The sequence below is a fragment of the Carcharhinus amblyrhynchos genome, chromosome 4 (genome assembly GCF_965287045.1).
Source record: "Carcharhinus amblyrhynchos chromosome 4, sCarAmb.v2.hapA, whole genome shotgun sequence".
NCBI classification, from domain to species: domain Eukaryota; kingdom Metazoa; phylum Chordata; class Chondrichthyes; order Carcharhiniformes; family Carcharhinidae; genus Carcharhinus; species Carcharhinus amblyrhynchos.
In genome coordinates, this window is record NC_137327.1 from 68,648,622 (window position 1) to 68,662,282 (window position 13,661).

The following is a 13,661-nucleotide window of genomic DNA, read 5'->3' on the forward strand; positions in this document are numbered from 1 at the left end:
CATATATGCCAAGACTCTTGGAAATTGACCACAAAGAAACTGGATATAGGGTCTTCTGAAATCTTCTGCCTTGTGTGCAACCTTTAATTGTCTTGTTTCTTGCCTTGCCTGGAGCCTGAACCATAGCCATGCAGCAATGACAAAGTTACAAATCACTACTGTGATTGAAGCAGCAATCAACCTACTATCGACTCATGTGTAGCATTACAATTGCAAGCAACTTGCCAACTGTACTAGTAGTTACTAGCAGTTTTATGGGAAAATAACAGCATAATGGTTTTGTCACTGGATTAGTCCAGCTTTAGGAAGTTTTTGGCAATAGAACTGCCAATAAAAGTAGGCTACTCCCTAAAAAAAGAAACAGAAAATATGGTGAGGATTCTTGGTTTCTATTCCCTCGAAACTTGCCCTGATTCACGAACTCTACAACCAGAGATAGTAGACTAGTAAATATGACCATTTGGCCATTGAGGCAGAACTGATAATGTGTAAATGTTTTAAAAACATTTCTTGCAAAATATTTACAGGTGCAGTAATAAAACAAGTTACTGGCACACATTTTCTGTTTTTAATTTCAGATTTCCAGCATCTGCAATCAGATACAATAAATTTCCCTTTTGTAAAGAGTTCTGATCTTGTTTGGATCGAAGATGCCATTATTGTCAAACTAAATTTAAATCAATTTGGTTAATGTTTGAAAAGCAACTAATTTTTACACCATATGTCTTGAATTTTAAGTGTTTGTCTCTTGATTTATGAGGTAATGGGGTTGACAAGTCAGGAAAAGTGGTCTGGAGTATTTTATATACACACACAAGACGGCAAGCCAAGCCTTGAATTAACTACTCCTCTGGAGGATGACAGTACTCTTGACAGTGCGGCATTCCCTCATTAGAGTGATGGAGTGTCAGCCTTAATTATTTATTCAGGTCTTTGAACTAGAGCTTGAATCCTGACCTTCCATTTCAGAGCTGAGCTGGCTCTCATTGTAACCCAATTGTAACGCTTCAGCAACTGCCAATTTTAATACGACTAGAGGAGTCAATAACAAGGGGGCATAGATTTCAGGTAAGGGGCAGAATATTTAGAGAGCATTTGAGGAAAACCTTTTTCACCCAAAGGGTGGTGGGAATCTGGAACTCACTACCGGAAAAGTGGTCGAGGCAGGAACCTTCTCATCATTTAAGAAGTATTCAGATGAGCAACTGAAATGCTATAGTGTGCAAGGCAATGGACCAAGTGCTGGAAAATGGAATTAAAATAGTGTGTGATGGCCAGTGCAGACATGGTGGGTCAAAGGGCCTCTTTCTATGCTGTATGATTCAATGACACAGAACTTAGTAGTAATGGAGCTGTGGATTTTACTGTTCCGACCTAGCTGGGGTATTTAACATCCAGTCAACATGGTGTGTTGTTTCATGCCTCCACTCAAGATTATTCCACAAACTCAGACCTTCATGGGTATACAGTGATTGGTTCTGGAATCTAATAATAGTCACAGTTTAATTAGACAGTTTGGACATTTCTAAAAATAAAGCAGTATTGACTTCTCTTAATTGTTAATTCGCTAATTTGTGGGACTGTATAGTAATTGACTTCTTTATTTGCCTCTGAACAATAATGAATACATTCAAGAGTATTTACCTAACTATGAAGCATTTTGGAACATCTTGAGGTTATATAAGATACTGTATAAATGCAACTTCCAATAGGACCAATAAGGTGCTAAATGGATGCATATCTCTAGGGATCTCTCTGTTATTCAAAACTCTGCTGTCCAGACTTTATTGTGCCTTCCCATTCACTATTACCCTTATCTTTACTGGCTCCTGATAAAGCAACTTTGAAACTTTCCACTTGGCCATCTGCCCTAATATTATCTAATGTGACTTGGCCTCCAGTTGTTCTTCATAATGTTCCTGTGAAGCACCTTAGGACATTTTATGTTCTCTATAAACACATGAGAATATTTATAGGGAGTCCCATGAATATATATGAGGGAATACTGATGAATGTGATAATATTTATTGGTGTCATAGTGTAAATCCATCACAGTTAATGGGCTTGTCTCTGAGTGTCATTGTCATAGTATATGCAATAACCTGTGAGATGATAGCTTAATGCACATCCAATATAAATAATCTAGCTGCTGATGGACAATGCAATTACCTTTACTTAAATCTTTGCCTTCCATGTCTCTTCAGGTGAATACATTGTCATGACGACTCACTTCCATCTAAAGAGGAAGATTGGTTACTTTGTGATCCAGACATACTTGCCTTGCATCATGACTGTGATTCTTTCCCAGGTGTCCTTCTGGCTGAACAGGGAATCTGTCCCTGCACGCACTGTGTTTGGTGAGTATCTGTTGTGCATTGAAGACAACATATAATCAATTCTCTTTATTTCTTGGCTGGTCTCCCACCTTCTACCCTCCATGTATTTCAGGTTATCCAACACTCTGCTGCCTGTGTCTTAACTTTCACAAAGTTCTATTCCCCTATCACCCAATGTGCTCACTGACATACACTGGTGCCTGGTCAAGTAATGCCTTTATTTTAAAATTCTAATCCTTGTTTTCAAATTCCTCCATGGTCTTGGCCTTCCTTAACTCTGTAATCTCCTGACCCACAACCCTTTGAGACCTCTGTGCTCCTCAAATTCTAGCCTCTTGAACATCCCTGAATCTTGTCACTCCACCATTCATGGCTATGGGCCCCAAGCATTTGAATTCCCTCCTTACATCTTTCCACCTCTCTACCTCTCTTCCCTCCTTTAAGACACTCCTTAAAAGGTCCCTTTCTGACCAAGCTTTTGGTCATCTGACCTCATACCTTATGTTGCTTGGTGTTATATTTTGATCTATAATATTCTTGTGAAGCATCTTGGGATATTTGATCATGTGAACATTTAGAAATAGAACATAAGAACATAAGAACGTAAGAAATAGGAGCAGGAGTAGGCCATCTAGCCCTTCGAGCCTGCCCCGCCATTCAATAAGATCATGGCTGATCTGTTGTGGCTCAGTTCCACTTTCCCGCCCTCTCCCCATAACCCTTAATCCCCTCTCTTATCAAGAACCCATCAACCCATGTTATTACTTGTGCACATTTGTTCGCCCATTGTCGTCAATGAGGACCTCACACCATTAGTCATTTTGAGGCTGGTTGCGGTGTGTCCAAAGATGACTGATCAGGCCAATTCGGGCAAGGAATGTCCTGGCACATATTGGACAGACTTGTGTAGGCACTGTAGTTGTTGCGCTGGTGGCTGGGGACATGCACAGCTCATGCTTAAGTTGTGCTTCAGCAATGTGCCTTGCTTCGTAAGCTTGACAGCCCTTGTGGATGAGGAAGCACCAGGTATGGCGGCTTTGTGCCAGCGTTTCCCAGGTGGTCATATCTATGTCAAGCAACTTCAGGGAGGCCTTGAGTGTGTCTTTGTAATGTTTCTTCTGCCCTCCATGCGAGCGTCTCCCAGCAGAGAGTTCCCTAAAACGGAGCTGCTTGGGTATGCACTCAAAGAACAAAGAGAACAAAGAACAACCCAGTGCGGGAAACAGGCCCTTCGGCCCAATGAGCTCGTGCTGCCATCTTAACAAAGCATTTTCCTACACCTACCTTGACCCGTGTGTGTGCGTATGGACGACATGACCTGCCCACTGGGTTCGCGCTCTCATCAGCAATGTGTGGACTGATGGTAGACTTGCTCTAGAGAAAGCTACAATGTCTGGTACTTTGTCTTGTCATCTGATGTGTAATATTCTGTGAAGGCAAGTCATGTGGAAATGCTGTCTTGCATGCCCTCGATACACAGTCCATGTTTCGCAGGCATACAGGAGGGTAGTGAGCACCACGGTGCTGTAGACCTTCAGTTTTGTTGCTGGGCGGATTCCTTGAAGTTCCCATACAATGGAGAGCAATCTACCCAAAAGCAGAACTTGCCTTTGCTATTCTGCAGTTAATTTCTGTACATATTTTGTATGTGTAACAGGTCTAATTAACCATTTCAAAAATGATTGCATGTAGCTGGTTTACTTCATTTATTAGTTTATTTAGTACTGTCACAAATAGGCTTACATTAACACTGCAGTGAAGTTCCTGTGAAAATCCCTTAGTTGCCACACTCCAGCGCCTGTTCGGGTACACTGAGGGTGAATTTAGCATGGCCAATGCACCTAACCAACACGTCTTTCGGGCTGTGAGAGGAAACTGGAGCACTGGGGGAAACCCATGAAGACACAGGGAGAACATGCAAACTCTGCGTAGACCATGGCCCAAGCTGGGAATTAAACCCGGGTCCCTGGCACTGTGAGGCAGCAGTGCTGACCACTGTGCCACCATAGGAAAGGAGGACTTCTTTGGTTTGGAACTCTCCTTGCCCATCAACATCAAATTCAGTGATCTGGCATATTTAAACTGGAGACAGCCGGAAGGCCAGTTTGACCATCCAACCTCCATAACTCTGAGAACAGGGAGAGAAGTTGCAAACTCTAGTTCAAAGGAACTTAAGCTGTCAGTCGGGATTCTGAGTGAGTAATCCATATTAACCAATCAAAACTCAGAGCTCGGGACACAGTTTATTATTATTCTGCCATTCCCACTCACTCTGAATTAACCTTTTGTTTTGTTACCACACCATTTTGACAGTGGTTAGCACTGCTGTCTTACAGCGCCAGGGACCCAGGTTCAATTCTTGGTGCCATGCTGCCCAACTTGCCTAACATTTGTGCAGATATAGCCCAGGTCTTTCTGTTCCAGCACCCATTTTAGGATTGATCTTTTATTTTATGTTGTTTCTCCTCATCCTGCCAATAAAAATGTATCACTTTATACTTCTCTGGTTTAAATGCATTTGCCACAACTCCACCCGTTCCACCATCCTATTTATGTCATCATGAAATCAGTCACAGTCCTCCTCGCACTTCACAATTCTTCCAAGATTTGTACCATCTGCAAATGTTGAAGTTCAAGCCTCTACATGCACGTCTGTACAATTGAAATAGATCTACGAAAGAAGTGGACCATGAAGTGTTAGGATGATTGGAGTTGAAAAGGTTAATGTGTGCAACTGTGAAAACAGTACCACCCACATAATGATATGAGACACATGACCAAAAGTTGGGAGGGAAAATGCTTATGGACGCAATTTTTCTGAAAAATTACCAAGGGTAGAATTTTATGAAAAAATTCAAAGTGCTGAATGAGTGAGAAAATGGAAAGAGTTACAGACTTGATTTTTGGGAGAGTTTAAACATGCAATCTTATTGCACTTAGCTGGAGGGGGGCGGGGTGTGGTATGGTATCGTGTCCAACGAGGGGCGTACAGGCGATGGGTCGTACTGGGGCTGCTCTTGGTTGTTCGAGATTGGCCTAGTGCTTCATGTCGTTAGTGTGTGCCTAAACTGGGCAAGATACTGGGCAAGACGACAGCTCAGTGACTATCACTGATTGCTGTGCAGACACGTGGATTTGGGCCGGTGTCTGTGGGAGTTTGCGCATTCTCCCCGTGCTTGCGTGGGTTTTCTCCGGGTGCTCCGGTTTCCTCCCACACCCCAAAGATGTGCTGTTAGGCTGATTGGCAGGAATAAATTGTCCCTAAATCAGTTTCACTCAATCTGGATGGCCATAAAACATTAGATAGGGGTCATGGGTAGAGAGGTGGACTGGTGGTGTTGAGATGGCGGCGTGGGCTCGTTGGGCCGAAGGGCCTGTTTCCCGGGCTGTTTTTTTTTTGTTCTATGGAGCCTAAGCTCACTGGGGAAGCTGGCTGCTGAACTCTATGGATACAATTGCGCAGGCACCCCAATCTCTCAGGGGATTTCCTGCTGCCTTCCCTCTCCCTCCACACAGACAGACATCGAGAATTCCCCCTCCAGGAATTTCCTCTTGCCCTCCCTTCTATGCCCTCCAACCCACCCCCCTCTCCTGCCCCCAGACCTCAGGACTCCCCCTCCTGCCATGGATATCAGCACTGCTCCCCCATGGGCATTGAAATCTGTCCCTCTTTTCCCTATCCTGCTTGCTGATCACCCCATTGCAGAGTTTCCTGCTCCACCTCCCCCCCTCCACTGATCCTCCCCTCCTCTGCAGCATTCCCCCCTCTTCCAACGTCCCTCAAAGCAGAGTTCCCCCAACCAAACCTATGGACCTCACTGCTTGTCTCTCCCCCACCCCTGGTCAAGACTCCACCGCATTCCACCCCCTTAGCACGGCCCCTGGCAGAACCAGAGTGCCATATGGGCACGACTAGGATGCCAGGCAGGAACTGCCCCATTGTTCCCTCTTTCTGGCTCCTAATATTGCCCCTCTCTGTGCTCAACTGCCTCTTCATGCTCTACCCATGCACAACACTTCCCCATATGAAACCTCCCCGCATGATCCTCCGCACAACCCTTCTGCATGATGCATCCCCACTGCATAATATAATATGAACCAAACAAGTAGCAAGTTTCATGCAATGAATTTTTTTGCAGGAGTCACCACAGTGCTAACGATGACCACACTGAGTATCAGTGCCAGGAACTCCTTGCCCAAGGTGGCATATGCGACAGCCATGGACTGGTTTATCGCTGTCTGTTACGCATTTGTGTTCTCGGCACTGATTGAGTTTGCAACCGTGAATTACTTCACCAAGCGGAGCTGGCCATGGGATGGCAGGAAAGCCATGGAAGCTCAGGAGATGAAGGTGAGCTCCACAACACACCATTGAACATCACTGTGTGGCTTGCTAGTTAATGCAAATGATTTCTAGGACACAGAATCAGGAATAGGCCATTCAGCCCATCACATCTGCTCCACCATTCAATCTGAACATAGCTAATCATCTGCCTCAATGTCAATTTCTTGTGGTATTCTTAATATCATTAATATACAGAAAACTATTGATTTCTATCTTGAACATGTTCAATGATTGAATTTTCACAGCCCTCTGGGGTAGAAAATTTCAAAGATTCACCTTCTGAGTGAAGAATCTTAAATGGCCTTGCTCTTTATTCTGACACTGTGTCCCCTGGTTCTAGACTCAACAGCCAGGAAAACATCTTAGCAACACCTACACTGTCACACACTGGAAGCATTTTTTAAGTTTCAATAAAATTATCTCTTATTCTTCGAAACTCTAGAGAATACAAGCCCAGTTTCCTCAATCTCTCCTGATAAGACAATACTTCCATCCCAATGATTATTTTGGTGAAACTTCATTGCATTCCTCTATCGCAAGTATATCCCTCTCATTACAGTCCCAGTTAGTGTTATAACTGGATAGGACGATCCCAGAATGGAACCCTGGCTCAAAAGATAAGAGTTGTTTTTAGTTTTGGTTTTATCAAATGTGGAGCAGACAGAGTCACAGGACCATCAATTATTTAACAACAAAAGAAAATGTTTATTAAACATTAAAGCAATGGATTATGATACAATTCTCCTTTACTCCTTTAGCCTAACACTTGCACACAGGCTTAAGGTTGCAGGTGACAAAATACAATTGAAGCTACAGTTGTTTCATCAGCACCCAAACTTTACAGATTTCTCCTCAGAATCCTCCCTTCTCCCAGATGATTTTCTACATGAGAAGGTCAAAGTTCCACTGTCAAAAATAGACTGTAAAATTTTCTTCATAGCAAAACTTTCACTTAGTGATCTGCATTCCAAAGTTAATGTTTTCCAAAGACTCGGTTGACCAGAGCTTCTGCTCCACTGTAAGCAGTGTGTCAGTGGATTTCAAACCAGATCTTACTGACTTTCACTTCCACTGTTACACCACATTTTTGAGGTTCCAGTCACTATGTTACAATGATGTGCCCCATCTTTTTCTGGTTCTCTAAACGTAAGTCTGTTCTCCAGTGGTCTAATCACTTAGGACCCATTTTTACAATTGTGTGTAAAATCAGGCGTGGGGCCATGAATGCGATCTGCACCCACGCAGATGCCCACTTGACTGAGATCCGGGAATGGCCGCGATCTGATTCACGCCCGAAACGGGCGCAACAGTGATTTAAATGCATTTGCATGCATTTAAGAGCTTCAAGTTCAGAGCTTCCAATGGCTTTCTGACTCAGATCGGTGGTGGTGGTGTGGAGTGGGGGAAAGAGGGGGAACCGGGTCTGATCATTCTCTGGTGAGGGGTGGGGAGGGAGGGAGGCAGGTCAGATGTACCTCTGAGGGGAGGGAGGCCAGATTGTTCTCTGGTTTGGGGGAGAGGCAGATACAATGTATCTCTGATGGGGGGTAGTGGGGGGGAGAGGCCCAAATCTCACTAGTGGGGGAGGCCAGATGGATCTCTGGTGGGGGGAACAGCGGGAGGCAGGGGCGTCCGCTGCCACTCTGTGGCCGATCGGTGGGGGAGGGAGGAGGCAGGAGGTTGTGATCGGTCTGGGTAGCGGGGGCAGTGGGTGGATAAGGGGGACAGTGATGTTTGTGGGGGCCACCGCTCCTGTTTTTTGCTCACAGGCCACTTTCTCTGCTTTCTGCATCCTGGGAACGATCTGACATGGGCGTGCTTTTTCAAATTTTTTTCAAACTGCGCATGCACAATTCAGAGCTCTGATTATTCCGGGCACACTAAGCTCCACCCACAGCACAATTCAGAACCACAATTCTTTTCTCAAGCTAAGTGTGTATGGGGGTGCCTGAAAGCAGATTTCCAAGTCAGATCTGAATTGCGCCCAGATTCAGCACTTAGAATGAAAATGGTAAGAATGGGCCCTTAGTTTCAGATTTCCTGAAATCTTTTTGTTACATCTCTCTGGATACCTAGATTTTCACCAATCCCTTACTCGTGTTCTCTGTACAATTCTAGCTGGCTGTTTGAACTATTACTCCATTGTAAGGTTCCAGCTGCAAAGCAGACTTGAGAGACCCATTCTATCTCTCATCCAGTTTCCAACTGAACCACAACTAACCTGACTAGCTTTCTCCTACAGATTTTGAGACAAAGGAAATGTCTGCTCAGCCCACAGGTTGCTTGGAAATCATCAGGAGTCAGCATTCTGAAGATCTAAAACACAAGAGATATCAGAATGAAACCCCTACATAGACAAACTTTGTTTGCTCAACCTGAAAACTAATCACAGCTTCCTTGCCAGCACAGAAATATTAAATTAAACCTAAGACTTTATTTCTAATGTTTATCCTTACAAATAGAAATCTTTTAAAACTAACTCTGGTTTCCTAACACTCCTTAGATAAGAAGACTATGGTTGTACACATTACTCCAAATATAGTCTCCACAAGGCTCCATAAAATTTAGACACTCTGCTCAAAAGGCAGTGAGAGCTGAGTCATTGAATTGCTTTAAGGCAGAAATGGATAGATTATTGTTAGGCAAGGGAGTCAAAGGTTCTGCGGGGCTGGATGAAAATATGGAATTAGAAACATGAATACATCAGCCATGATCTTATTGAGTAGTGGAACATGCTCGAGGGGCTGAATAGCCAAATTCTGCGCTAATTTTTATTGTTCATAAATAAGAGGTAATGCATTTTGGTAGATTGAACCAGGGCAGGACTTACTCAGTTAATGGTAGGGCGTTGGGGAGAATTACAGAACAAAGAGGAATAACAGATGTGTAGAGTATAGGGCTAACGGTAGGACTCTGAATAGTGTGGATGAACAGAGGGATCTAGGTGTATGTGTACATAGATCCCTGAAAGTTGGGAATCAAGTAGATAGGGTTGTTAGGAAGGCATACAGTGTCTTGGCGTTTATTGGTAGGGGGATTGAATTTAGGAGCCGCAGCGCCATGTTGCAACTGTACAAAACTCTGGTGCGGCCGCACTTGGAGTATTGTGTGCAGTTCTGGTCCCCACATTATAGGAAGGATGTGGAGGCTTTGGAGAGGGTGCAGAGGAGGTTTACCAAGATGTTGCCTGGTATGGAGGGGAGGTCCTATGAGGAGAGACTGAGGGATTTGAGGTTGTTTTCGTTAGAAAGAAGGCGGCTAAGAGGGGACCTTATTGAAACATATAAGATGATTAGAGGTTTAGATAGGGTGGACAGTGATAGCCTTTTTCCTCGGATGGAGAAAGCTAGCACGAGGGGGCATAGCTTTAAATTAAGGGGTGGTAGTTATAGGACGGATGTCAGGGGTAGGTTCTTTACCCAGAGGGTGGTGAGGGATTGGAATGCCCTGCCTGCTGCAGTTGTAAATGCGTCTAATTTGGGGGCGTTTAAGAGATCCGTGGATAGGTTTATGGATAGAAAGGGTTTGGTTTAGGTTAGAGGGTCATTGCTTTTTAACTGGTCGGTGCAACATCGTGGGCCAAAGGGCCTGTTCTGCGCTGTAATGTTCTATGTTCTAAAGAGATCTAGGGGTACATGTTCATAGCTCCTTGAAAGTGGAGTCACAGGTGGACAGAGTGGTGAAGAAGGCATTCGACATGCTTGGTTTCATCAGTCAGAACATTGAATACAGAAGTTGGAATGACTTGTTGAAGTTGTACAAGACATTGGTACAGCCACATTTGGAATACTGTGTGCAGTTTTGGTCACTCTATTATAGAAAGGATATTATTAAACTAGAAAGAGTGCAGAAAAGATTTACTAGGATGCTACTGGGGCTTGATGGACTGAGTTATAAGGAGAGGCTGAATAGACTGGGACTTTTTTCTCTGGAGCGTAGGAGGCTGAGGGGTGACCTTGTAGAGGTCTATAAAATGATGAGGGGCATAGACAAGTACATAGTCAATTCTTTTCCTAAAGGTAGGGGAGTCTAAAACTAGAGGGCATAGGTTTAAGGTGAGAGGGGAGAGATACAAAAGTGTCCAGAGAAGTAATTTTTTCATACAGAGGGTGGTGAGTGTCTGGAACAAGCTGCCAGAGGTAGTAGTAGAGGCGGGTACAATTTTATCTTTTAAAAAGCATTTAGATAGTTACATGTGTACGATGGGTATAGAGGGATATGGGCCAAATGCAGACAATCGGGATTAACTTAGGGGTTTAAAAAAATAAGGGCGGAATAGACAAGTTGGGCCAAAGGGCCTGTTTCCATGCTATAAACCTCTATGACTCTATATGCCCATCTCGATATCATTCCGGTTCTCATGCAAGGTCACTGCTGAAACATTGGGCTGAATCTTATGAGAATTTGGCAGAGTGTGGATCTCTCCAGCTCCACTGGCCAGTTTTATCTCCAAATCTTGTCACTTTAACTGCCAAAATAGTGGGCCCAGTTTGATCATCGCTCTGAGGAGGTGGGAACTCTTAAAGCCAGGAACTGGTTCCACCAAGATTGGGACAGCCCAAACATTGGAACAAAAATTAATCTCATTCCCCCCTACTATGGAGGTATCTATGTTCCTTCAACACCCCCTCCTTTCTGATCATTGCCAGCATCAACTTTTCCCCCAGTCATCCCCAGTATCGTTCTCCCGTTCCCCCTAATTATCCCCAACATTGACCTCCCCCATCCCCGATCATCACTCTTCCATCCCCAGCATCCTTCCCTCTTCCCACTGATCGTAGGCCCCATTCCTTTCCATAATCAGCAGTATTGCCCCTTTTCCATCCCCTGCCTTGCTAATCATCACCAGCATCCCCATTACTTGCAATGTCTACTCCTACCCCCACCACAAATCAATGAGTCCCTGCACATGAGTCTTCCCCTAGGGCTTGTCCCTGGCATTGCCCTGGCACAGGTTGGCACTGCTAAACTGTGCCAGGGGCAGTGCATGGGGACATTGCCACTGTCTGGCCATGTCCCTCTGTCCCAGAAGCTATAGTGCCATTTGTGCCCCCAGGGTGTCCCCCAGGACAGGTTCAGGTCTGGGTGAACTTGGAAACCATATTGCTGTGTATCACGTCAACGAGGGACGAAAATTTTTGGGGGGGGGGTGGGTGGGTATTTCATTATATCTAAATTTATTGAAACGAATGTCAATTGGATCTTTGCCCATTACGAACCTGATTACATTGCTAGCAAGGGCGATCAGAGATCACGATCTTGCTGGCGAGATTCACGATTTTGGGATCTCACTGGATCTTGAGCCCCCTCGGCATCGATCTTGCAGACAGGGAGTACAGACTCAAGATCCCATCTTTAACTCTGTTTCTCTTTCTACAATGCTTGCAGACCTGCTGAGAATTTCCACTAATTCTGGTCTTAATCCTTATAATATCATGCCCTGTTTGCAGATCCACATTTCACCTTGAAATGTCAGTTACATTCTGTTTACCCCTTCATTCAATGTTGGCCTGTTTGTATTTGATGCTTAATGATCTCTAAATCCACATTCCTTGTTCTAGAAAAGGGAACCAGTCACCCTGGCCAAGAAAACCAACAATACGTACAATATTGTTGGGACAACATACACTCTGAACATCACAAAGGATCCCAGCTTGGCTACCATATCGAAGAGTGCAGGGGCCCACGCTAAGCTGAGCAAAGTCGAGGAGAAACTACTCAAGAGCAAGAAAACTTACAATAGCGTCAGCAAGGTTGACAAAATGTCCCGAATTGTCTTTCCTGTTCTCTTTGTTATTTTTAACCTGGTTTATTGGGCCACATATGTCAGCAGAGAACCAATAATCACAGGCATGATCCCCCAGAAAAAGACTCCACTCCCAGCTTGATCTCAGGTGTTTTCTGTTTGTGTTTTCTAACTAAAGCTGTTTGATGTGTTTGAAGGAACGTACTTGTTCATTGTATAAGTCTAACTGAAATTGTATTTCACTGTTTGCATGGCCATATCACTGCTGGCATCTTCTCACAAAACTTTCACCGATCACCTGAAGGATGTTTCTGTAACGTGTGTGTGTGTGTGTGTGTGTGTGTGTGTGTGTGTGTGTGTGTGTGTGTGTGTGTGTGTGTGTGCGCGCGCGCGCGTGTGTGTATGTCCTTTGCTGGCTGACAGTGACCCCTCGGCCTGCTGACAGTGACCCCTTAGCCTCGCTGCCTGAAGAAGCTTGTGCTATAATATTGATCTAATCAAAGAACAAATTCTTCTTTCTTTATTCTTTGGAAGGATTGTTCAGTGCTCTGCAAGGACTGAATAATGATGCCATTTAAGCTTTTGGCTTTAAACTGAGTGCACACACTTGCCTGGCCACCATGCCCTCACTAGTTTGCCCACACCCTCCCTCACTCACACTCTCCAGAGTATGTGCTGCTTATCTTTTATTGATTCTTTTACAGGATGAGACAGCATCAGACACCATTTGTTCTCCATCCTGAGCACCTTTTGAAGCGCACATGCATCCTCTCCTACAACACATGTCCTTTAACTCATACAAACTTCCCAGCAAGGATCAGTATAAAATGACCAGAAACAGAAGCTTAAAGCTAATTACAAATTCCCCTTACATCTCCCCCACCCCCATCCCCCCACCCACAGACCCAGGGTCAGGAAGCCTATTCCAATATCAGTCCTGATTGTAGTAAGTTAACTCGATACCAAGTATTGGTTAGCCTGTGGACTCAGTACTCTTGTCCTGCTCAGTATTATTATGGCCATTGACCCAGTTACAGCATTGCCATTTCTTCTTTTAGAAATATGAGATTAAAAACGTGATAATTAAATGCAATTTAGATTGTCATCTGCAAGTGAACGTGGCCAATGCCCACACGATGTCAATGGGTAGGGGATCAATCTGAGCAGTGATTACTGCTTGATAATCATCCTTGTTGAGTTGCATCCTGATTGAAAGGTAACAGACTATGAAACA

General features: G+C 44.3%; 1 protein-coding gene across 1 annotated transcript in view; it reads left to right on the top strand.

The window, feature by feature from the left end:
* LOC145342093 (gamma-aminobutyric acid receptor subunit alpha-3-like) overlaps positions 1 to 12,715 on the top strand; it is a 265,641-nt gene extending 252,926 nt beyond the window's left edge. Inside the window, exons 8-10 of the mRNA XM_080187307.1 lie at positions 2,205 to 2,357; positions 6,476 to 6,687; positions 12,243 to 12,715. Coding sequence (XP_080043433.1) covers positions 2,205 to 2,357; positions 6,476 to 6,687; positions 12,243 to 12,569 — 692 coding nt within the window. The 3' untranslated portion in view covers positions 12,570 to 12,715. The remainder of the gene's footprint in view (positions 1 to 2,204; positions 2,358 to 6,475; positions 6,688 to 12,242) is intronic.
* The last annotated feature ends 946 nt before the right edge of the window (positions 12,716 to 13,661 follow it).